The sequence below is a fragment of the Wolffia australiana genome, chromosome 2 (genome assembly GCF_029677425.1).
Source record: "Wolffia australiana isolate 7733 chromosome 2, ASM2967742v1".
Classification (NCBI taxonomy): Eukaryota; Viridiplantae; Streptophyta; class Magnoliopsida; order Alismatales; family Araceae; genus Wolffia; species Wolffia australiana.
In genome coordinates, this window is record NC_135836.1 from 4,419,308 (window position 1) to 4,444,995 (window position 25,688).

At 41.4% G+C, this 25,688-nt stretch overlaps 1 protein-coding gene across 1 annotated transcript; it reads right to left on the bottom strand.

Annotated features, from left to right (window-relative positions):
* Positions 1–1,965: 1,965 nt before the first annotated feature.
* Positions 1,966–4,110, bottom strand: LOC144716578 (serine/arginine-rich splicing factor RS31-like). Its single transcript, XM_078591736.1, has 5 exons — positions 3,914–4,110; positions 3,661–3,773; positions 3,307–3,581; positions 2,391–2,630; positions 1,966–2,193 (listed from the first exon to the last, which is right to left on the bottom strand). The coding sequence occupies exons 1-5, from the start codon at positions 3,939–3,941 to the stop codon at positions 2,160–2,162; spliced, it is 690 nt and encodes a 229-aa protein (XP_078447862.1). The 5' UTR covers positions 3,942–4,110; the 3' UTR covers positions 1,966–2,159.
* Between the last annotated feature and the right edge of the window lie 21,578 nt (positions 4,111–25,688).

The following is a 25,688-nucleotide window of genomic DNA, read 5'->3' on the forward strand; positions in this document are numbered from 1 at the left end:
TTTAAAGAGTATTTAAACCCTAATATACATTCTCTCTAGAGACAGCCCTTGCTCTTCACTAACAAGTCAACTTATTTTATGTGTAAAGATTTATACATTATTATTAATTAACTCAAAAATCAACGATAGAGTAACACCCTAAATTTGAGTTCATGACCTGTGCTGAAAACAGTTAATAGATCAGGGTTAGGATTAGCCTCAAAGGGATGTAGTTTCTAAATTTCCATAGATTGTCCCTAGCACTGTTTTTCATGATTATAACCCCTCATTGCTTATTTTCTTGCTTCTACATCCATTGCTCAAGTTCCATAAGCCAAAATATGTTCCTCCACCTTAATCCATACTCATCCCTATTCACTTGTATCCGTAACAACAGCTCCCAACCTGAAGGATCCATGGGGTTGTGTGGAAAGAGCTCCAACCCAAAGGAGAACACACTAAACCTCGTCGAGTGATGCTTTATGACAAAGATACAAGACTTCATTTAGTATTATATTATATGTGAGGATGATTCATTGTCTTAAGACGTTAGTCTATTGCATTTTAAATTACTTTACCACGGGTTGACTTTGAGACCTTGCTCAACTATTTTAGTTCATACTCATGTCTCTATAACATGGATTTTCTTTTTATCCTTTTGAAATATAATGTTTTTATTTTATTTGGACTTTTTGCATTTTAAAAACAGATTAAATAGTTGGGAAAGGACTCTGTTGTCTCTAGAACATTATTTTTCTCTTCAATATCATGTAATCTAATCTCTTTATTGTATTTGCACTTCTTGCATATTTAAATCACTTTTCCATGGCATTGTTTCAAGACCTTCTCAACCATTTTAGCACTATCTCTCCCGCGTGTGTATACATTGATTTTCATTAATCTAATGTGCTTATCCTATTATGAAATATCAAATATATAAAACACTTTTCCAAGGGATTAATTCAAGACCTTTTTCAACTAATTTAGATCTATCTTTCTCGTGTCTATCACATTGATTTTGTGTTAACTATTATGCAAGCTAATTTGTTTACCTTATTCCGACCTATCATATATTTAAATCACATTTCCATGGATATTTTCATGTTCTTTGTCAACTATTTTACCTCTATCTCTATCGCCTGTATAACATTGTTTTTCACTAAATTATAATGAAATATAATTTTTTTATTTTACTTGGAGCTATTGCATAATCAAATCACTTCTCCATGATATTGTTTCAAGACATTTCTCAACTATTTTAGATATCTCTCTCATATCCTAATAACAATGATTTTATTTTGATCCTTTTGAAATATATTCTGTTTATTTTACTTGGATAGATTTAATTTTTTGTCTACAAATTATGGCGTTTAAGACTTTGGTCAAATGCTAACACGGTTCATTATTTTTCCAAGATCATTTTGGTCCCTGCTTTGGCTACATTTAAATTACTTTCATGGGATTGTTTCAAGTCCTTTATCAACTACTTGAGCTCCATTTCTCATACGTTTCAATAACATTTATTTTCTTTTAACCCCTTTGAAATTTAATGTGCTTATTTTACTAGGATGCATTTCAGTTTGGTTAATAAGTAAATGGAATTTCAAGACTTAGGTGGAAGTCTTGACAGTTCTCTAAGGTCCTTTTGGGTCCTATTTTCATTATTTTTCATTTATAGTCCAAAGCCGAGTATGAAATACAAGTCAAGCCCCTGGTTGGTCATTTATTTAGAAAAGATAAAGTTTGAAAAGTTTTTCATTTATCATCAAGTCTCTAATGATGAGAAAATCATGACCAGTATGTGAATTTCTTCGTCCCATGGGCTCAATACTTATAATACAATTAGATTATCATATCTTCATAAAGTGCAATTAAATATTACCCATATAAAACGTTTAATATCCGACAGTCAGGATTTTCGCACGTCGCATCACTTCTCCTTCCATTAACTTCAACTTCTTTCCTCCGAATCACCTAAAATCTAACAAAAAATATTTTCATAATATCCCAAAAAAACTAGGTCTAAGTTCATTTCTGCTCGTTCCATATTCTTTAGTCAGCCATTACCCATCCTAATAACATGATGACGGCTAATTAGATCGGTCCATTTCTGAAAACAAACGAGTACCGAGTCTGAATGGGATGTTCTTCACTAGACATTCCTTCACACCGTCCCAATTTCAGCTCCTGGACCTCCTCCGCACAGGAGATCGGCTGCCATATATAAAAACCAGACATTAGAAGTATATTCATGGAGGGATATAACATGCTTAAACACTATATAATCACTTGAACCTCCAATTCAAGCACAGAGATGAGTTCCCCATTTATTGAATTAATAAAGATAACAAATGATTCTCTAATGTTATGAAACAAACTCGAAGGATAAATCAATGAATTATATGACATACCTTCGGCACCTGGGCGGCTCGGGCCTGTAATTACGGTCATTGTATTTTTCGAAGACAGGGCTCCGGGCATGGCCATAGTCGGGGCTGGGGTGGCGACCATAGTCAGGACTGGGACGGCTCTGGTATCGGCGTAGACTAGGGGACCGGGAACGATCGTAGCTGATGTCACCAGGGCGGCTGCCCTGGTCAACGTTGTCTCTGAGAGAGTGCTCCATTGACATCTGTCTGTCCATGATCTTGCTGCATGGAGAGCACAAAGGAAATTAAGCTTTTGCATGTATAGTTCAGGGACGCGGATTGGACGATTTTTTCATTCGGGGATGAAACAATTCTCCCATCCGAGGATATGGATGAATTTTGGGACAGATATTCATCCCAAGGACCACCGAAGGGGATGGTTTTCGTCCCATGGGACAAAAAAACTGTCCCCCTCGAGGGCTCGGATGATGGACGGACATATGTGGATGAAAACCCACTGGATTCACATCTGACAGCTGAGATCTTGCCACGTGGGCTTGCTATGACAATTTGCATCAAGGTCCTTGTGTTTTTTTGCCCATGCAAACTGACGCCACTTAGAATTAATTGTACATATGTCCATTTGCATTCTCTCTCCTCCATATTTCCCCTAAAATACTTAGAAAATTTATATTGATATATTGAAAATATAAAATGTGTTTTTTTCATTCGGGACAAATTTCAGGATGAAAATTCATCCCGGGAGGACTGGACGGGACGGTTTTTTGTACGTGGACAAAAAATCGTCCCATCCTTCGTGCCTGAGCTAACAACGGACATAGGACGGGATGATGAAATTTGTCCCGTCCGTCCTTCATCCACGTCTGGGACGATCTGGAACTATATTTGCATGTGACTAGAGACGAACAAAATCATGGATGGAGAAGAAGAATTGAACCTCATATTGGTGTTCTCGAGGGCATTGGTGGCATCCTCTTGGGTCTCAAACTGAATGAAGGCGAAGTTCCATCGAATTTTCCCGTTTGTGATCTTACCACACGGGCCGAAGTGCCTTTCCAGATCTCGGACCCTCGTGTTGATCGAGTCAAAGTGCCTTTCCAGATCTCGGACCCTCGTGTTGATCGGGTCAAAGTTGATGACGAACAAGGTTTCGGTGGGTCTCACACCTGAACCTGATTTGGATCCTTCGCGAAGATGAGGCCCTCGATTGCCCTATTCATAACGGGTAATACGATATGTTCACATGGAAATCATAGGAAGCTAAGATTAAGGAAATTTATAAACTACTTACCCTCGCCCACTCCACGGAAAGCCTCCGCCTGCTGTGGCCAAAGGGCACTCCATCCAGCCCCCGAATCGCGTCATTGGCATCGGCCTCGTCTTCGTAGTAGACGAACGCGAATCCTGAAATTAAAATTTGAAAAAAAAATATGTATGTCAGATGAGTGAAAGGATCCGAAGATCCGGATAACGGTTACCATATCTGGGCCAACATTTAACACTTGGGTTTTACTATTCCAGGTGAGAACAGAGAAACACAACACCTGAAGATATGGGTTGCATGGTGGGCATGATGATGTGGGTATTAAAGTCATGATATCACTAAGGTTATGTCCCGAGCATGCTTGATGGTAAACACAACAGATCGAAGTACTCGGTAGAGGCATGTTGTGCAATGGCAGTGCTCGGCAAAGATGGCAGAGATCGGATGATCGGATGAGCATGTGAAGATGATGAGAAGTAGAGCAATAAATATTAGGAAGTAAATGAAAAAACTTTTAGGTATGTAAATCCTAGGCGTGATCACAAACCTACACAAGAAGCCATAGACAACTACACGAGAAGAGAGGCGTCTGTATTAATGCAAAATTGCATCAACATAAAATTTAAAATTTATTAGGTGGGATTTCAAATTGATGACATCCTTCAAGCGGGCCGACGTACTATGAAATACTGTTCCTTTGCAACCAAATATTGGGGCTTCAAAATGGATCATCTTTTTAAACCTTTCATGCCCAAATATTGTGCTTGAAAACGCATGATCTTTTGCATGCTTTCCTGACCGAATACCGTGCTTGAAGATGGATGATTTTGTTGTTAAAATTACTGTACAACATTTCAGATTGAGCTGGCTAATGGGTAAGCATTTGCTAGCTCCGCACAGAAGAACCGGATCGTGTGAAGACATCAGCGCCTTCAGTCAGGAAAGCTCCGTGGCAACAAATCAATGTTCCTCTCTTAGGCTAGTTGATAACACCCTAAATTTGGTCTATATTTCAAATAATTTAGCACAATTTTATGCATTTAACAAGATTAAAATAGGGTTGTTATCACAGATTTACTTGAAATTATAGTTTTCAAGTGATTTCTGATTTTCCCCTAATTTTATCTGAATTATATGAATTTGTATGGATTTATTTGAGCTTGAAATAATTATTTTTGAATGAAAAGGCAAGTTTAAAACTTAATTTTGCGATAAATTAGCATGGGGATGAATAGCTAAATTTTCTAGAATGTTCTTGAAGTTTCAAGATTTTTCTAGGATTTTATTGGATTTTTTGGGAATTTATTCAAGGAAGAAATGAATTTTTAAATAGGAAACAGATATATATATATATATATGAAAAATATGAGTTTTAGAGAAATTTATAAAAATGGAGGGGCTTTTCTTAAAATGTTAGTTATAATTATGCCCTTAAAAACAGCTCTCGGTCGTGTGTGCAGAGGTAAATATATTATTTAAACAATTACAGGGTTTTATTGCAACTACTTAGTATTGTTTAATGATTTTTATGAGCAAAAAGAGAAGAGAGAAAGCGAAAAGGACATGTACATAAATATTTTTAGGGCGGCGTCCTTTTGCATGCACACACTTTAGAGGGAACTTTTCTGCAAATTTCTAGGGAATTATCTCTCCCTTGCAGTGCATACAAAGCGCACACATTGTTGATGACGTGGCGCCTTTGGATTGGGAGGCACCAGTACAAGTGCACACACACATACAAAGTGCTTTGTACAATATTTATTTTTTTTCTATTTTTCTATTTATTCTGATTTCAAGAAAGGGGTACGTGGTGCAAAGAAAATGAACCCGCCATTTGATGTTTAAAATTTGTCATCCAATGAGGAATCGACACGTCATTGCATGTTTCAAAAGAAAATAATTAAATAAATGGATTTCAATACAATGGTTAAAATTGGTTTGAATTCATTTATTCATAAATTTTGATGCTCAAGTCAGATTGAGATGATTGTTTTATGGATTTGTTCATCTTGGGCCCCTCTTTCCATCTGTATGGTTGGATCATTCATACCATGCCTAAATTAATAAATAAAAATTAATTACCAAATGGGGTAAAATGGTAATTTTCACCATGTAACCTAAATATAAAAGCTGAATTTGGAGAGGGGGAGCTCATTCTTGGTGGTGCTCTATCACAGCTGCAAGACAGAGAGGAGCTCCAGCTTGGATCAACCTATTTGGTACTTTTTCCTTCTTTGTGTTTGAATTTATGGTGTATTTCGGATGATGTTAGTTTAATTTCTTGATTGTTCTTCTTAATTCTGGTCTGAAGTTTTAAATCAATTGGCCTGAGCAGCATGTACAAGCCATTACCAGGATTGAGAGGATGAATTGAGAGATTTACCTAGCTATTTTTGAACTATCAAGCCGACAGAACCAACCAAAACAAATCAAAATTTTCTCCTCTCAACCTCTCTAATTCACCCCTTTGACCCCTTTTCTTTGGATCAAAGAAGCCAATTTAGACCCCCATATTCTTCTATTCCTCTCATCTCTCCTATCACCCTTTTTAAATTTCTCATTTAATTAGGATGATTTGATCTTCATTGAAGATCAAATTTAATTAGTGTCAATTTATTCAATTAGATCATCAATTGAATTAACTTACTAGCTTCCCTTGGACGATACCTTTTACTTATCACTATACATCTTAAGTTAGGGTTTTATAAATTTTATTGTGTAAGCTAGAATCGACAATGACAAGGGATTAAAAAATTGCAAAATTTACCCCTATTTTTGGCGTATCAATAGGTGCCATTGCTGGGGAAGCAACGCTAAGGAAATTCAATCGGTTTTTATTTTTATAAATCGAGTGCTTTGAAATCGTTCAAAATCTTTTGATTTAATTCTCTAAAAAGTGGCCATTTTTAATTTGATATATCTTATTGTATTACACCTTTGTTCCAATTTTGGATTAAAATTTAAATGCTTAGAAAGGGTTACGTATTGAGCTAAAATACTCTTTCACTACATTGTATTATCTAATAGACAATTATTTCTAAGCATATGAAGCAACCATGTCTTACTATTACGGGCGTAATTCTCATTACCATGAGTTGCATGAAAACTATCACGATCATAATTTCTACAATGATGGTGTACAATCTGATTATCTTCATGATTATAGAGAGTCCTTGAATCATGGCGAACATTTACACTAAGACATCAGTCCTCATATATATGAATATGACCATTCCTACGAGGCCATCCCAATTTTCATGAGCATTCGTATTATCTTAAATCTATTGAGACAACAATCCCTAAATTTTCTCTTCATAATAACCATGATCATGGCTTCCACACTCATGTCATGTCCCTTTTGGAATATCCACACTATGAGTGGGGGCAATCACCATCTTTAGTACTTTCCTCTACAATTTCATTGCAAAATGCATCATCTTCATTTTGCAACGAGCATCATGTGTTTGTTAATGAGTTTGGAATGATTCAACATAAAATTTCTCAACTTGATGACTCCGAAGAGAGTCACCAGTTTATGATGAATTATTTTCTTGAATATGAGGTTGTTTTGAAACATGAATGTCTTTCCCAAATGATTCTACTTCATGATATGATTAGATGGTTTCCTACTAAAACAAATGATTTTTATGAAATGGGAGAATACTTCTTAAGGATCTTACATATGGAGAAAGATGTACGTAAAATATTGAAGGATTTATTAACAGAAAGTGGTCCCCTTGAGGAAGATTATTTTCTCAGAAAAATAAAAACTATTAAGATGGAGATTGCTGAAATGTTTAATTTACATTTTTGTGAAGATGAAGTACATGGGTATGAGGAATCACAATCAGAATGTTATACTACTTCTGAGTTAATTTTTCAGGATGATATGGGAGAAAAGGTGGAAAGAGATGAGGAAGGTCAGTTTGAAAACACCCATCCTTATCTTGAAGAGTATCAACCTCCTATTCCATTTCCAAAAGCACTGCGTACTGGAATTGTATGTAAACCAATATACAATAGGAATGGAGAAGAGATGAATGTATTTTCAAGACATGATTCTTTTGGAAAATTGTGCAGGGATCTCTGATGATTACATGTTGTTTCTTGAGGACAGAAATAATGTGAAGGGAAATAGTAATGTGAAGGCTTCAATGAGGATGATGTCGATGAAAACAGGAATGGAAAAAGAATTTTACAGTAGGCCTAGTGAATTATTTAAAGTTCAACCTAGGACAAGGATGAAAAAATTTGTGATGAAGTTGAGGTTGAACCTTTCTTATGCAAAATTCCTTTTACAGATTGGCATGATCATTCCTTTGATTTTGTAGCATGGTTTTCTTTGTCCGATTCCTTTAACATTTTACTTTTGTGGACCAACATTACAAGGAAACCTATTTTTAAATATAGGTATATACACATGGGAATTGAGTTTCTTATACATGATGCTCTGAGTTTCACTTTATGCTTTGAGATAATCAGTAGGTTGATTTATTTTTCTTTCCGTAATGGGAACTGAGATTCTTCTCCAGTTCCCCTTCACGTCTTTTATCCAATTTCTTCTTTAGCTATCATAACAAGTAGGTGGAGTCACATGGAGGAGGAATTGAGGGATGCAACCATTCCATAAGGAGTAACGGGTTTGAAGAGCTAGGCACGGCATGATCTTTTAGGACACAAGTCCTTGATCTGATTTCTCTCTAAAATTTTGCTCTCTTCAATGACTTGAACTATTTATTTTTATGTGGAACCTCTATTAGTCTTGTTGTGTTGTTTTTTATTTTTTGACCAAGATATTGACCAAGTTTGAAGAAATCACGATGTACGACACAGCACAGCTAATTCAGGATTTTATATCTATCATCTCAACGGCAAACCACATGTCCATCCCCACTCTTTGCCATTCTCTCCCTCAATTTTCCTTTTGGTTATTTTCTTAGTTATGCATTGAGGACAATGGATGTTTTAGTAGGGGGGAGCTAGTTCATTTGAAATGGCCAAGTTTGATTTATGCATTTAGTTTTGATGAATATTATATGAATTTAACCTGCCTATAAAAATCATTCACATGCCTATACATGAATAAAAAATCTTCATCCAATGGTTTGGGAGTATGTGTAGAGAAGTAAGCTCCTACAGCAGATCAAGAGCATGTTAGAGGTGGAAGATTGAATGATTTTGAGCAATGTGGGTTCAATTTCAATTTGCGGAGGGTGTCTAGTAGGTGATTAGATGATGGGAAGTCTAAGGGGAGAAGCTCTGTGCTCCAAAGGTAGAGTGATGAGTGAATTGAGGGTCCCCATTCCATCAGCTCCAAATAACTGATCCCACTTATATATTTTGTCTCGCCATTAGCCTACTCTTATTTCAAGATAGGGTGAGTCATTCTCCAAGTCCTATGCACAGAATACATTGTCTTCACCTACTTTGTTGTTCCACACACTTCAAATCTTATCCATCATCAACTTGATTCCACAAACTCATTTTCCCACATATATTCACATTCTACCGATCATCACCTTGATTCCACTACTGAGGATACACCTATCTCCCAAGTACATCTATCTTCCTTTCCACGGTATCAATCCAATATCTCCTCTTCACCTCTTTTTCTATCCATGCTTCGCTCTGCATTATATCAATCTTATTCTTCTGTCCTTTCTATCTTGACCAATGTGATTGATATGCCATTCATGATAGATGTGATAAGATGTTTAGAAACCATTTATAGAATGGAAGATATTTTATTTTTGTCATGCCCCTCTTCTATTAAAAAAAGAAAGAAAGAAGAAGAAGAAGAAAAGAGAAAAATATATATTGGAAAACAAAAACAAAAAAAGAAGAAGAGAAAAAGGGGGTTTTGACGCGTATGAATTTCGTATGTTAATTTTCCCTTCATGGTCATATTGTTCTACATGTATGTATCATCATATTGGTCCCATCTTTTCTATCTCCCCCATTTCTTCTAAAATCTTGGGAGTAGGTTATTGTAGGTAACACCACATTTCTTTGACCATACATTCATCAGATTTTTAACACCCACCCCATTCCCTTCACAAGACTTCCATTTTTCCTATCACAATTCCAAATATTTTGCCATCTATTATTATTGTTATCTTCCATATTCTGTGTTCAACAGGAGGTAATTGGCTTCTTCTATTTTTGGGTAGGAGAAAAGCTAATGGAGAGACAAGAACTAGGTGGCCGCCACCCCGTGAGAGAGTGATCTTGCTTGCGAGAGATGTGAGGCCAGTATTAATGAGTGCAGTGAGTTTACCTTAGGAGTATAGTATCACACCTCGCAACAAGTACACTCCCTTTTCATCTACTTAGGCATCCAAACCAAGGAGAAAGGAATCCCACATTCCTGAAAAGGTCCAAGCTCAAAATGTCACCTAATGTTTTGTCTCAGCTTGTGATTGATATGTCTACCACTTCCACACTTCGTTTCTTTCATTTACATGATGAAAAATGAAAATCGGGCAAATCTAACAATGTTGAAGTAGGGAATATTTTATTTTTTCCATGTCCCTTGTCTATCTTCCTTTCCACAATATCGCCTCTTCGCCCCTTTTCTGTCCATGCTTCGCTCTACATTATCTAAATCCTACTAGTGTTTAGAAGACATTTGTCGATTTGGACGCATCTTCATCATGATTACAATAATGAGATCCCGTGTCCCGCGTAGAGTGTCCTAGAATGATATGGTACTTTCATTTCCCACGCTGTCTTTCGAACTTTTATGATACTCTTGGGCTCCTCTTGAGAGTTCTCAAGGCTTGAAAAAAGATTTTGAAAAGCAGAACCAGATGTTTATTAGTATGTGGCCTACAATGAAAAAGGTCAACACAGAGGTGTAGGACCGCGAGTCTTTTTTGAAGGTTTATTATCCCGAAGATAAATGTGTGTCAACCAAGGATGTCTTGCATGGTGTGCGGAGGACAGAACACGAGGAGGAGAGAGGAGCTCTCACTTTTAATATCAGGGGACGCATCATAGTGGGTCAGGCCGTAAACAAGATGTCGTACCCCGGCGGGGTGGAAGGGACTTGAGACAGAGGCTGTTATAGGAAGATCTACATGAACAGAGGTCTGATGACTAGGAAAGACAAGGAGGGTTGCAGCAAGCGAGGGGCGGTACAAAGTTACAAAAAATCAGGGCGTGAAATCGGTGCGGAGAATGTTGTGGGCAGCTCCCTTAGCATCCAAGGAATTGAACCTGCTGGCTGCAGGCCTTGAGCAACAGGTTAATGTCCCCCAGGAGGTTGATGTCGAGGACGAGCCCAAGAACGTTAATCTTGGCTACGGCAAAGAGGCATTTACCGGCCTCCACAGGCGTAAGGGTTGCAATCACCGCACAGCAGCTGCTCGTGACGACATTGGTGATTCCACCGATCTTGATGAGGTTGAGTGCAGGACCGCACGCGGCAACTTGGAGGAGGCCGCCGACGCAACTAGTAATAGTCGTGAGCAGCTGTGCCGATGCAAGTGGGAAGAGAACCAGGTTTAGGATCAAGAAGGTCGCCACAAGTTTGGTCTTCCTGGCCAGGGTAAAGTAGAGACTTGGGGGGCGGCGACGGGGGGCAGGGAAACAAAGATGAGAAATATGGAGGCCCGGATGATTTCTGTAGGCGGCATGCGCCGCTATATATAGGGAACCCAAAGGGGCCAAGTGTCTGGGTCCAAGCATCCATGTAAAGTCACACTGAAAGGGAGAGGTTTGATGACGACGGCAGTTGGCGAGCGGGGTGGGGGAACGATCCAGCGGCACGCCCTCTTGGCCTCCTTTTGCGTAGTCTTCTATCTCAATAAACGGGAACAATAACATCTCGCGGTTGGAGGACTGTTATTAAGGCAACGAACAACGACATGGATTTCAAAGAGATATGCTGTGTGACCGGGGCAACGCACGCAGAGAAGAGGGTGGCGTGTTACCGCGGTATACTTGGAGGTCGATGTGGACGCGACCTGATGCTTAGAGGAACTGAGGGGGCGGGGCCAGCGTCACACGTCCAGGGTAAGGACATTGGGCCATCCTCAACATCACAGGCAATGCTTCTTGGCGTCGCACCAGGTGAGGCCGGAATAAGCTTTAACGGCCACATCCGCATGACAAGTGCACAACACAACACTTTTAACGAGTGTAAAAGGCAAATTAGGCTCGGAAGGTGTGAAATGTTACCCAGTTAGCTTAAGTGCGTTCAGGATAAAATCGAAGGCCCCATTTTACTAGGCCCCCTTTGGGGTCTGGGAAGCCTCCCAGAGCGAGACCCGCTTGCTAACTCCCACTACGATTATGACGCCCAATAAGGTATGACTTGGCATTTAATCTTAGTTTCAACGCCAACTGATATTGTATCACAAGTTTCAACGCCATTTTGCAACACCATTCAACACCATTTCCAAAGAGTATCACCATTTTGTCCATCGTTACTGCACATCTCCCACATCCCATCCCCTCATCAACCCCAAAGATCCACCGCCCGCACTAACATCGTCATAAACATATAAAAGGCTGGACGGCCTTTGCCATAACACTGGAAGGCCAGCTCCTAACTCTTAGCTGCCAACAGGCCTCGGGCTTTGCCTGACGCCACTGTATTTATGGAAATACTTACTCCACAAAGGGGGGATTCATTTGGGAGTCAGCATCGAGTATTAAAGGCCGGGCCTAATCCAGAAAATAAAAAAAAACAACAATATGGACAAATGGGTCCTTGGTCCAACCCACCCCTTGAAAATCTGACGCGACCCTTAGCAACGTAACCCCTACGCAAATGGAGAGTTGGGGGCGAGCGCGACGGAGAGATGGGACAGACCCCAAGAGAAGTTGAAAAACAGACAAAGACACATGCACAGAGAGAAAATTCAGAGGGGGGGGGTTTGGGAGAGACACGAAGATAGCAAAAAGAGAGAGAGCGAAGGAGAGCTAGAGAGAATGACAGCAAATAAGACACTCAGTGTCACATGGTCAAATCCCGAGCTAGGTTTCTTGCTCAAATTTGGCATGTGCCGGCCTCTATGTTCAGGGCAAAACATTGAGCAGCCTTGATCTCTAGCTGTAGAAGCTTTGTAGATTTGATGACTCTCAAATATGTCATCAAATAATTAAACTTTTTAGTTTTCATTCATCAAAATTATAATGTTAATTCATGCTAATATCATGTATATGCATCATTTTATGAAAACACTAACCCCACTTTATCCTTTGAATCAAGTGGAACATATTTAACGTTTTATGGTTAGTAAACATTCAGAGACAGGTTAAGAAGATCAAGGTAAGAGACGAGGATCAAGAGGAGTGGGCTAAAATTCAAAGAAGCAAAAATTACAAAAATACCCCTGGGCATGACTTAAGAGAAACCTATAAATACTCTCTTGAGAGTTGATTTTAGGTTGGTCAGAATTTTCTCTAAGGGAACTAGGGCTTGGAGAAGAAGGATTTCTGCACCCTCCAGGAGCTGATGAGCTTTGGAGTTGGAGAGAAGGAACGAGGTGAAGATTAGCTTGGGATTGAAGACCTCCGCCTCGCCGCAAGGTGATAAATCCAAAATGATAGTAATATATATGTGCAATTTCAGCTAATTTATGTACTTCTTTATCTTTATCTGGATATATTATCAACATTTATGTTAAGTTGTGAAACATCATGAAACAAAATCACCTTTTTCTAATTTGGAGTTAATTATTATCATTTGTGAGACTAACCCCACTTAACTCAATGAGTTAAGTGGAATGAATCTCACTCTCTTCTTAGTTTATGTGGAAGATGCAGGAATTAGGTGAAACTTTCATGAATAAAGGGGATAATTAAATGAAGAGGAACCTATTTGGACCAGAGGAGCAGGCTCAGCCACAACCCTGGGCCAAGAAAGAAGGCCCAAAGCAAGACAATTGGCTCTAGTCTAAAGGCCCACTAAGGAAGCTCCACTAAGCCCACTATGAGAGGCATGTTGGGCCAAAGAAAGGAGGGCAAGGGGAAGGTCCAGTCATGATTATTTATGAATATTTCAGGGGCTTAAATGATGATTGGAGGACAACCTTGGACGTGGATCCAAGCCAGAGAAGAAGATCCAGCCATTCAATCCACAAAACATCCAAGGGTGGAGACTTAAAGATAGCACCTTTAATGCTAATTAAGGAAAGAAGCCTTGAACGTCCAGGGGGTATTTCAAAGGTCTCAATGCTGATTGGAGGACCATAATGGACGTGGATCACGACCCTGAAAAGAAGATCTGGCCATCCATTGTATTAAAAATCCAATGGCTCTCCTTTGCTCTCTCTCCCTATATGAACCCCTTCACCCTATTGTAAAATTCATCTTGTGATTCAATCCAAAGTAATGTTTGGTGGCCTAAGTGCAATTGAGTCATAGATCCATTCACCTCAGTGAGTGCCAGGCTGAGCAGGAAGCATCCAGGGCTGAAGAAGCTGGTGGAAAGGAGAAGAAGAAGTCCCTTGGACCTTAGCGGGTGTGACAAAGAGGTTACCTTATTATTTCTCCTTTTTCATTCTTTTTTGTTCGTCTTTTGTCTTTTGGTTAGTCTTCGATCAGCTAGCCAATATCCAGACGGTTCCAGTGCATCCAACCACGCTCTAAAATTCGTTCTAGAACTCATTCTAGACTGATTTTAGTACAGTCCAATTTTTTTCTCTCTCCTCCACCAAGGCACCTTCCCCATTTGGCATCCGGACTTAGCCAAATTTTGACTAAGTCCAGAGCGCCAAACTGTTTCATTTCCTATTTTTTTTTAGCTTTCAAATACTCCTAAAAAATACAAAAAAATTATTTTCTGCCTATTAATATTATTATAATATTATAATAATATTTTATTTTTCTTTGTTATATATTTTTATTTCATTAGTTATTTATCTTCATATGTAGTAAACCTACCTCTAAAATTATTAAAAAATACATAACTAAAGCACAAATTCCTAAGAAAAAAACCCTTGCTCCCTGTGGATCGACCCTTACTCTCCCTACGCTAGTAAGGTTATTATAAATTTTTGTTGTTTTAATTCGGATAAACCAACGACACTAATTAATGAAGTTAACTCATCACTAATTACCCCAAAATCTGAATTATCACAAGGACGTGACACGTGGACGGAGCGATTTCTCAAGTTTCAGTACTGTGTACTCCTCTCCGTGTAGACAATCGAAGTTGGGTTGGAAGAAACATTCCAGTGTTCTTCCAACGATTCCAACTGATATTGTTTCTTCTGCTAGTTTGATTTTGAGTTTAAAGTTTGTTTGAATCGTTTCTTTCTGCTCATCCCTCTTGAAATCCTCTGATTTCCACTGCAACTTGTTCACAATTACATCATCAGAATCACCTAGGTTGTGAACACGCCCAAGCCAAGCGCAACCACAGCCGCAGGCAGCAAAGCAACCTGCAGCCAAGGTTGCAGCCCAGGCCGCCAGCAGCCTAAGCCGTGAGCAGCCAAGGCTGCCAACAACGCAAGTAGCGTGCAGCTGCAGCTACGCGCAGCACCGGCTGCGCACCAGCAGCGCCCGCGCGTAGCCGAGCAGCGCGTAGCGACTGCTGTGCATAGCAGTGCCCGTGCACGGCCGAGCAGCACGCAGCAACCGCGGCGTGCTGCCTAGCAGCGTGCAGCCTCAACTTCTGGCGCAGCCAGGCCGCGCGCGAGCTGCGTCGCGCTCTTGCACGCAGGCGCTCCTGCAGGCGCGTCTGCCCATTGCTGAGGTCGCGGGCAGAAACGCTTGCACGCGCGCCCGCCACGTGTTTGGGTAGTTTTCTTCAATTGCTTTGATTCATACAGTTATCTTATAAGCTAAACTGACTTGGAAAAGAATTAATATTGATTTACCTGCTCCCTGTGGATCGACACCTTACTCGCCCTAAGGCAGTGAGGCTAAAAATATTGTTGCATAGCTCAAATTCTCACACGACTAACCAGTAAAAACATCCATATTTTGAGCATATCAACTGGCGCCGTTGCCGGGGAGCACGGTATTACAGTAGGAATTTTTGTTTTTCTGAATCTACAGTCGTTCTTTATTATCCTCTTAAGCTGAAGGACTTTAAAATCCTCAGCCCATCGTCTGCTAACATTTTGCTGAAGATTTATGGTAGTTACACGCTCAGGAGGTAGTGAGAAGTCTGCATAAAAAATTATTAGAGACGCCACTCCAGATTCTACAGTTACAGAACCAGAAATTCAGCAGAGAACTATGGCTGAAGATATTCATCAGCAGCATGAGAGGACGAGGACCATGCTGGACAGGTCGACACCGTCAGGAAGCCTACGACAAACCGATGTAAATCTGAACATTGGCGACGGTATTTCATTTCGATATGACAATGCATTAATTAATTCCTTACCTGAATTTAATGGATTACCTGCCCAAAACCCATTAGAATTCCTTGATGATTTCCATCTTAGGTGTTCATCTCAAAACGTTCTAGAATATCTACAGAAATTTTAAAAATGAAATATTTTCCTCTAACTTTAAAAGATAAAGCATTTTCCTGGTATCGCAATTTAGGAATTACTTTTAACTCGTGGGAAGAGATGCAGGGAAAATTTCTGCAGAAATTTTACCCTCTCTCCAAAACCAGCTTTTATAGAAGAGAAATTCACAACTTCCATCCTCACGATGGTGAGGCATTTAGTGAATCATGGGAGAGGTTCAATGATCTGCTGAGGAAGTGCCCTCACCATGGCATTGAGCAATGTCAATTAGCCCAAATTTTTTATGAATCGCTCCCTGATTTCATGAAAAATAAAGTGAATCTCGCCACCGGTGGCACGTTTTACACCGCTTATGAGGATGAAGTTTTTGATATTTTGGAGAGAGTTGCATAAACTGACTTGTAGGAGATTGGAGCCAACCAAAACGGGAGAAACTTGCAACCAAAAAGGGCAGGGGTTCTGCAGGTCAATGCAAAGGAGGGAGAGCTGCAGGCGAACTTAAGGGAGACCAATCAGAAATTGGAGGAACTCACCTCCACCTTGAAGAACGTCTTCCTAGGTAACTCGCCTATCATGAAAGCTAAGATTTGCTCTCTCTGTTTTAGCAGAGAGCATGAAGATGGAGCCTGCCAAGCCATGGAAGAGGAGGTGAAGGCATTCAACCAGTCGCAACAACCATGGGTAGGTCAAAAGCGGCCAAATTTCCAAAACCGAGAGACCTTCCACCAAGGGAACAAGCCGGCAACTCAACCTCCGTTCCAGTAGAGGCAATAGTTCCAGCACAGGCCTCCACAATAGTATCAGGTTCCATCTCAAAACCAACCTGATTTTTCTTCACTTACCCCCGTCCTTTCAGATATGATAGAGAAGCAAAACCAAAGGTTGCGGGCGGAGATGGAGATGAAGATGCAAATGATGATGGAATTTCAAACAAAGCAAATGCTGGAGTCTCAAGAGCAGATGAGGAAGATGCTAGAAAGCTTCAGGCCTGCACAATCTGAACACCAAGGTATATCTCTAGACCTACCTTGCGCATCTTAGAAATGGAAAGGAACTTCAGGATCCTTATCAGAATTCTATAGAGAATTATAAGAAGGGGAATGAACCAAGAGAGGAAGAAGGAGAGGATTCTCCCTACGTGGAGGAACCTCTACCTTCTACGAGTGGGCAACATGTTCCTTACCCTTCCGCTTTAAATAGAAAAAAACCGATCCTTGATTATGAAAACCGATTGCTGGAGAATTTTAAAAAAGCCACCATGACTGTAACGGTAGAAGACATGCTTAGGTGCGCACCCTCCCTAAAGAAGTACCTTAAGGACTCTTGCACCATTAGGAAGCTTAGGGAAGTAGTTAAATTATCTGAGAACGCCTCTAGCATCCTTAATGCCATCCCTATCAAAATGAGAGACCCCGGAGCCCCTTTCTTCACATGTGAAATTGGAGGAAACACATTTTCTAAAGTTTTATTAGATACGGGAGCAAGCATAAGCATCATCACAACGGCATTATATGAGGAGTGCGGGTTTGGAGAATTGGAGGAAATACACATGGATTTACTCCTAGCCGATGGAACCGTGAGGCAACCCAAAGGAAGGTTAACCGACGTCATGATCACTGTAGAGAATTGTGAAATACATGTAGATTTTATACTGACTGATGTGAAGATATCGGGAAACATTAGCTTAGCTCCTATTATCTTAGGAATACCATTTCTAGTTACGGCAAAAACGATAATGGATTGGTAAAAGGGGACAGTGGAGTTTAAAATTGGAAAGGAGAGAGTTCAACTTGATATATCAAAAATGATGAAGTGTCCCTTAGGAAGCAATGAGGAGTTAAAATTGTGTGCAGGGGGTGACGGAGAGGATGTGATTAAGGAATACTTGTCACAAGTAGAGGGCAGAGAGCTAGAGGAAGAAATCATAGACTCCCCTTCGGTAGAGGTAGGACCAGAATTGAAACCCTTACCCTCATCCCTCAAATATGCATATCTAGATGAGAAGAAAATCTTACCGGTAATCATTTCCTCATCACTCACTCATGAACAAGAAAGTGACTTGCTCGATGTACTTAGGGACCATAAAAATGCCATAGGTTGGACATTTGATGATATTAGAGGAATTCCATCTTCGATCTGTGAACATAGGATATTTTTAGAAGAGGAAGCAAGACCTTGTAGAGAGCATCAAAGGAGACTGATGACTCTCGAATATGTCATCAAATAATTAAACTTTTTAGTTTTCATTCATCAAAATTATAATGTTAATTCATGCTAATATCATGCATATGCATCATTTTATGAAATCACTAACCCCACTTGATCCTTTGAATCAAGTGGAATATATTTAACATTTTATGGTTAGTAAACATTCAGAGACAGGTTAAGAAGATCAAAGAAAGAGACGAGGATCAGGAGGAGCCGGCAAAAATTCAAAGAAGCAGAAATTATGAAAATGCCCCTGGGCATGACTTAAGAGAAACCTATAAATACTCTCTTGAGAGTTGATTTTAAGTTGTTCAGAATTTCTCTCAAGGAGCTAAGGCTTGGAGAGGAAGGATTTCTGCACCCTCCAAGAGCTGCTGAGCATTAGAGTTGGGAGGAGAAGGAGCCTGAGTTTTAGCCGAAGCAAGAAGATCTCTACCTCGCCGTGAGGGACGTGACACCGGGTGGAGAGATTGTTGAGGTTTCAGAATTCTCTCTTCTCCCTTTTGAAGACAATCTGTATTGGATTGAAGATCACACCTTGTGTTTTCAGCAGTTCCAATAACAATTGTTGGTAGATTACTCTTAGAATTCTATTCAGTATTGTTTTCATTGATTTTCTTCAGCTATCCATCTCCAATCTTGTTCACCAGTCTGATCATCCAAATTCCAGCAAACCCGCAGGTTCAGCGAGAAGAATCGCAAGCACAGACCCTCTATGCAAGCGATTCAGCGCGCTGAACCGGGAACCCGACCACCTGCGCGGGAAGCCTGTGAGAGGCAGGTCGCACGTGCGCAGGTGCAGCCTCGCGCTACGAGGAGCACTGCACGGCCGTAGCGCGCGAGCGGCTATGGCGTGCGAGGGTCGCTCGCGCGCAGGCACCTTTGCACGCAGGCATCTTTGCGCGCAGGCATCTTTGCACGCAGGCATCTTTGCGCGCAGGCATCGCATGCCCTACGCGCAAGCAGCTCGCGCTAGCTTGAAGCGATCGCTGTGCTTTGTGCACAGAGGCACAAGCACACCTGGTGCTTGTGTTTTTGTCTTCTTCACAAGCGTGAGCTTGCGAGCAAGAGAACTTACTATACTGACCTAAGGTGATTAATTAAATTTCCCTGAAGATAGTTAAGTTGATTAAAAGAACTGAATTATATATTTCTCGAGATAAACTAACTCAAAAGCGAGAATCAGTACTGTCTTACCTGCTCCCTGTGGATCGACCCTCACTTGCCCTAAGCCGTGAGGTTTACAAATTCATTGTATAAGCTCAAATCCTCACACGTATTAACTGCTAAATAACCAGTAAAAATATCTAAAATTTGAGTCTATCAGAGACTCAACCCTTACATGAGAGAAGTTCTTGTGAAAGAAATTATTAAGTGGTTGAATGCAGGAATTATTTATGCCATATCCGACAGTAGATGGGTGAGTCCCGTACACATGGTACCAAAGAAATCTGGAATTACAGTAGAAGTGAATGAAAAAGGGGAAGAGGTGCAGAAGAGATTGACCACTGGTTGGAGGGTGTGCATTGATTATAGGAAACTAAACAAGGCGATAATGAAAGATCACTACCCATTGCCCTTCATAGATCAAATACTATAAAAACTGTGAGGGCAGCAATATTTTTGTTTTCTTGATGGTTATTCAGGATACAACCAAGTAAACATCCATCCTGATGATCAAGAGAAGACAACATTTACGAGTCCCGTAGGGACATATGCCTTTAGGCGTATGCCTTTCGGGCTATGCAATGCCCCCGCCACATTTCAGCAATGTATGAATGCCCTCTTTTCTGATTTAGTAGGAGAATGTCTAGAAATATTTATGGATGATTTTTCAGTATTTGGATCTACCTTTAAAAACTGCCTCCTAAACCTCACCAAAGTATTGAAGAGGTGCATTGAGTCCAACCTTGTCCTAAGCTAGGAAAAATCCCATTTCATGGTGCAGGAGGGAGTAGTGCTGGGGCACACGGTCAGCAACCGTGGATTGGAAGTGGACAAGGCCAAGATCGAGATCATCCAGAGCCTTCCACCTCCAACCAACCTAATAACCCTTAGGGGTTTCCTCGGCCACGCGGGTTTCTATAGACGTTTCATTCTTAACTTTGCTAAAATTTCCAAACCTCTTACAAATCTTTTATCGTCTAAGAACAATGAGTTTGAACTAACACTAGAAGCTAAAGATGCATTTTATAAATTGGAGGAAGCCTTAGTCAATGCGCCTATCTTGCAAGGGCGCGATTGGACCCTTCCTTTTGAACTAATGTGTGATGCTTCTGATTTTGCAGTAGGTGCAGTGTTAGGTCAGCGAATTGACAAGAAACCCGTGGTCATTTACTACGCCAGCAGAACTTTAGTGGATGCGCAGCTGAATTACACTACTACCGAAAAAGGGCTGTTGGCAATTATTTTTGCTTTAGAAAAGTTTAGGCCTTATTTACTAGGTAGTAAGATAACTGTTTTTTCGGATCATGCAGCTATTAGATACTTGTTAACGAAGAAGGAGGCTAAACCGAGGTTGATTAGATGGGTACTTTTATTACAGGAATTTGATTTAGAGATTAAAGATAAGAAAGGGTGTGAAAATGTAGTAGTCGACCACCTCTCCTGAATCATAGGCGCCCCAACTGAACAAATTAATGATGAATTTCCTGATGAATTTGTCCTAACTGCACAAGGAACATTGGTTCCTTGGTATGCGCATATCGTCAATTTTTTAGTTTCAGGACAAATTCCTACAGGTTGGACGTCCCACGAGAGCAAAAAGCTACTAAAGGATGTGCGATTTTATTTTTGGGAAGATCCGGAGCTGTTTCACCAAGGGCAAGATCAAGTTTTGCGACGATGCGTCCCCGAGAGCAAGCAGCGAAGCATCCTAGCATTCTGCCACGCGAAACCAGGAGGGGGACACTACTCGGCCAAGGTAACGGCTCATAAAGTTGTTGAATCGGGTTTCTTTTGGCCTACATTATTTCATGACGCCCAGAAATTTTATAATACTTGTTTAGCATGCCAAGCATCCATCAACATAAATAGGAAAGATAGAATGCCCCTACAACCCATCCTAGAAGTAGAAATATTTGATTTATGGGGAATCGATTTTATGGGACCCTTCCCTAGTTCTAATGGGTATGAATATATTTTGATGGCTATCGATTATGTCTCCAAATGGGTAGAAGGCATTCCCTCCAAAACCAATGACAGTAAGGTAGTGACTAATTTTATTGAGAAAAACATCTTTTATAGATATGGATGCCCACGAGCTATCATTAGTGATGGAGGTTCCCACTTTACAAACTACAACTTTAGGAACCTCCTCAAGAAGTTTGGTGTCCATCATCGAGTCACTACTCCTTATCACCCTCAAGCCAATGGCCAAGTTGAATTGTGCAATCGGGAGGTTAAGAAAATTTTGAGGAAAATAGTGCGTCCGGATGGGAAAGATTGGTCTTGGAAGCTAGACGAGGCATTATGGGCCTATAGGACTGCTTACAAAACTCCTCTCGGCATGTCTCCCTTTCGACTTATCTTTGGGAAGGCTTGTCACCTACCACTTGAGTTAGAACACAAGGCCCTGTGGGCTATTAGGAAACTCAACCTAGATTTGGATAGAGCCGGCAAGCATAGACTTCTTCAATTGAATGAGTTGGAAGAGTTAAGAAATGAGGCTTATGAGAATTCGAAGATTTATAAAGCCAAGATGAAGATGTTTCATGATAAGAGCTCGAAGAGACGAATTTTGGTAGAGAATCAAAAAGTATGGCTTTACAACTCTAGATTAAAACTCTTTCCAGGAAAATTGAAAACACGATGGGATGGCCCCTTCCTTGTTCGGCAGGTTTTTGAGAATGGAGCAGTTACCATTTTTGATCCTACATCTCAAAGACAATTCACTGTGAATGGGCAACGGCTCAAACCCTACTTAGAAGAAGAAGATCTTAATAGCCCCATGAATATTACTTTAGAAAAGCCACCGCACGAGAGCTCATGATCTGACTAGTTTTTGCTTCCATTTCCTATTTTCTCTGTTTTGTTATTTTGCCGTGTTTTGTTTTTGTTTTCTTCATTTTTGTTTCTGTCTTCGTGTGCAGCTACTCCTATCCAAGCTAGGTACACCGTCATTGGACAACAGGAATGCTGATCGCCGCCTTTCCTTCCATGGTTTGATCTCTCTTTCTCCTTTCTCTTAATTATGATTTGTCATGTAGGAACATGCCTTTTTCTTGGGGGAGAGGGGAGTACAGTTGCATGCATCATCCATTAAAATTTTTTCGTTTTGCATTCACAAACCACGGATATTTGATGATCCTAGGAGATGCTTGTCCAATGATATGCATGATAATTCGATTCTTTTCAAAAGGGTAGAAGTGCAAGAGTGGCCAGCTAGGAAATCCTAGGTGAAGTAAGCCTAGCTAGGTGCACTATGATCCATACTATTACAGCCATATATCTGACCATTATACGTATCTCACCTCACCGTCCACCTCGGGTTGAGTTAGCACTTACATGCACGAAAATTTTTAGCTTTAGTGGAGAGTAGGGTTAGTGTTAGCTCATTGGCAATATTATTATGACGTGAGTGAAGCTTCCTGTACCAAGAAGGATACAAAACTTAGTCGGGGGAATAAGCTGCCAGTCTACTAAGGACGGCACATGGGTAGTGGATAAGCGCCACCAAACTATAAAGTGAAAGCTGCACTGCGCATAAACAAGCAAAAGCTTGCATCATAGTACTAAAGTTGATTGTCATCAAAAATGACCAACAAGCAGCAAATTCGAAAGAAAATAAAGGTGGAAAAGCTGTCTCCCATGTGTTTGAGCCGATGCTACTATAGCCATAGTATTGAGCTAGCCTTAGCACCACTCTCTACGCCTCGTTCAGTAGTGCGCTTGGGGTGTTAACTCGATCTTACTCCATATACTATGTACTTACTATATGTACGCCGTAGATCAAGTGCACTTAGTTGAGGTAGAAGGCTGAGATAGATCCTAAATTTCTCCTATGCTGGTCAAGTTCAATTGCTGAAAATACTCCTTGAAAAGAGCATGAATCAAAGCTATCGGAAGTCGAAAGTCAACTTGAGATCATCTTTTATTCTCACCTGCATTTCATTACTAAGGGACTAGTAATGATCTAAGTTGGGGGGTGTTTGATGACTCTCAAATATGTCATCAAATAATTAAACTTTTTAGTTTTCATTCATCAAAATTATAATGTTAATTCATGCTAATATCATGCATATGCATCATTTTATGAAATCACTAACCCCACTTGATCCTTTGAATCAAGTGGAATATATTTAACATTTTATGGTTAGTAAACATTCAGAGACAGGTTAAGAAGATCAAGGAAAGAGACGAGGATCCAGAGGAGCGGGCGAAAATTCAAAGAAGCAAAAATTACGAAAATGTCCCTGGGCATGACTTAAGAGAAACCTATAAATACTCTCTTGACAGTTGATTTTAGGTTGGTCAGAATTTTCTCTAAGGGAACTAGGGCTTGGAGAAGAAGGATTTCGGCACCCTCCAGGAGCTGATGAGCTTTGGAGTTGGAGAGAAGGAACGAGCTGAAGATTAGCTTGGGATTGAAGACCTCCGCCTCGCCGCAAGGACGTGACACGTGGACGGAGCGATTTCTCAAGTTTCAGTACTGTGTACTCCTCTCCGTGTAGACAATCGAAGTTGGGTTGGAAGAAACATTCCAGTGTTCTTCCAACGATTCCAACTGATATTGTTTCTTCTGCTAGTTTGATTTTGAGTTTAAAGTTTGTTTGAATCGTTTCTTTCTGCTCATCCCTCTTGAAATCCTCTGATTTCCACTGCAACTTGTTCACAATTACATCATCAGAATCACCTAGGTTGTGAACACGCCCAAGCCAAGCGCAACCACAGCCGCAGGCAGCAAAGCAACCTGCAGCCAAGGTTGCAGCCCAGGCCGCCAGCAGCCTAAGCCGCGAGCGGCCAAGGCTGCCAACAGCGCAAGTGGCGTGCAGCTGCAGCTACGCGCAGCACCGGCTGCGCAGCAGCAGCGTCCGCGCGTAGCCAAGCAGCGCGTAGTGACTGCTGCGCGCAGCAGCGCCCGCGCGCGGCCGAGCAGCACGCAGCAACCGCAGCGTGCTGCCTAGCAGCGCGCAGCCTCAACTACGCGCAACCAGGCCACGCGCAGCGCGGCGCGCGCGCGCAGCACGCGGCGCGCAGCGCGCAGCGCCGCCCATTGCTGGTCGCGGTCGCGGCAGCGCTGCACGCGCCCGCCACGTGTTTGGGTAGTTTTCTTCAATTGCTTTGATTCATACAGTTATCTTATAAGCTAAACTGACTTGGAAAAGAATTAATATTGATTTACCTGCTCCCTGTGGATCGACACCTTACTCGCCCTAAGGCAGTGAGGCTAAAAATATTGTTGCATAGCTCAAATTCTCACACGACTAACCAGTAAAAACATCCATATTTTGAGCATATCAAGATTGCCTAAGATCACATAGAAGGGGATAGAGGAGATGGTGGTGCACAGCACCATCATTGAATACAGTCATTCCATTAATATCATCAAGATTACATCATCGTTGGGGATAATTACATGGGGGAAGATGACCGGTGATACAAGGAACGAGATGAGGCGCCTTGCGCCAAGGTAGTGTCGCCACACCGCGTCAGGGTAACTGCTCCGCCGCGCGTACCCGCTCTACCGCTACACAATGGCATTAGGGCGGCGGAGCTTGCCCGCGGGCGTGGCGATCACACACGCCACAATGGCATTGGGGCACGCGTGGCACTTGGTGTTGTCGCGTGGCGCTTGGTGTTGTCGCGTGGCGCTTGGTGTTGTCGCGTGGCGCTTGGTGCGCACGCGCACACACCGATCAGCCCGCGCGCCCAACACGCGCGGACTGTACCTGATCCGTCCCACCTTGGGCATGGACGGGCACGTGTATAGTTTGCCATGAATCACCACGGACAGTGGCAATGGCCTGAAAGATCAGGTATTTGGGTATCGCTACCCATTATGACTTAGTCCTTTAATGTTGTGAGCCGAATTACACGGACACACCCTCCCAATAAGAACGCAGGCCTCTGGGAGGGAATGCCGCCAAGTTAAGGGCCTAACATGCCCCCGCGGCCTGAACTTGTTGACGCCCTCGTCAACACCCGCTGCTCCACTTCATATGCTCGCAGTAGGTCCTCGAAGCGCCATAAGTCCGAGTCGCGCTCCTAGGTGGCTGATTCCTCTGGTTTGTTCTTCCACTTAATTAGATACTCGATCTTGTGATAGCAACTGTGATGCCCTTCCCGGTGAACTTCCCGCTTGGCCAGGACCGCTTCTACTTCCTGATCAAAATGCGCCCGCACATTCGGAGGCGCACACTAGGGTTGGTTCCTCGTCGCGTCTTCCGGATCTGGTACATATTCTTTAGA

Excerpts from the sequence above, each read along its gene's own strand:
- LOC144716578 (XM_078591736.1), bottom strand. The coding sequence starts at position 3,941 with ATGCCCACCATGCAACCCATATCTTCAG. Across the intron at positions 3,774-3,913 it reads CATGCAACCCATATCTTCAG|GATTCGCGTTCGTCTACTAC; the intron begins GTGTTGTGTTTC and ends TTTTAATTTCAG. Across the intron at positions 2,194-2,390 it reads GAGCCGCCCAGGTGCCGAAG|CCGATCTCCTGTGCGGAGGA; the intron begins GTATGTCATATA and ends TATATATGGCAG.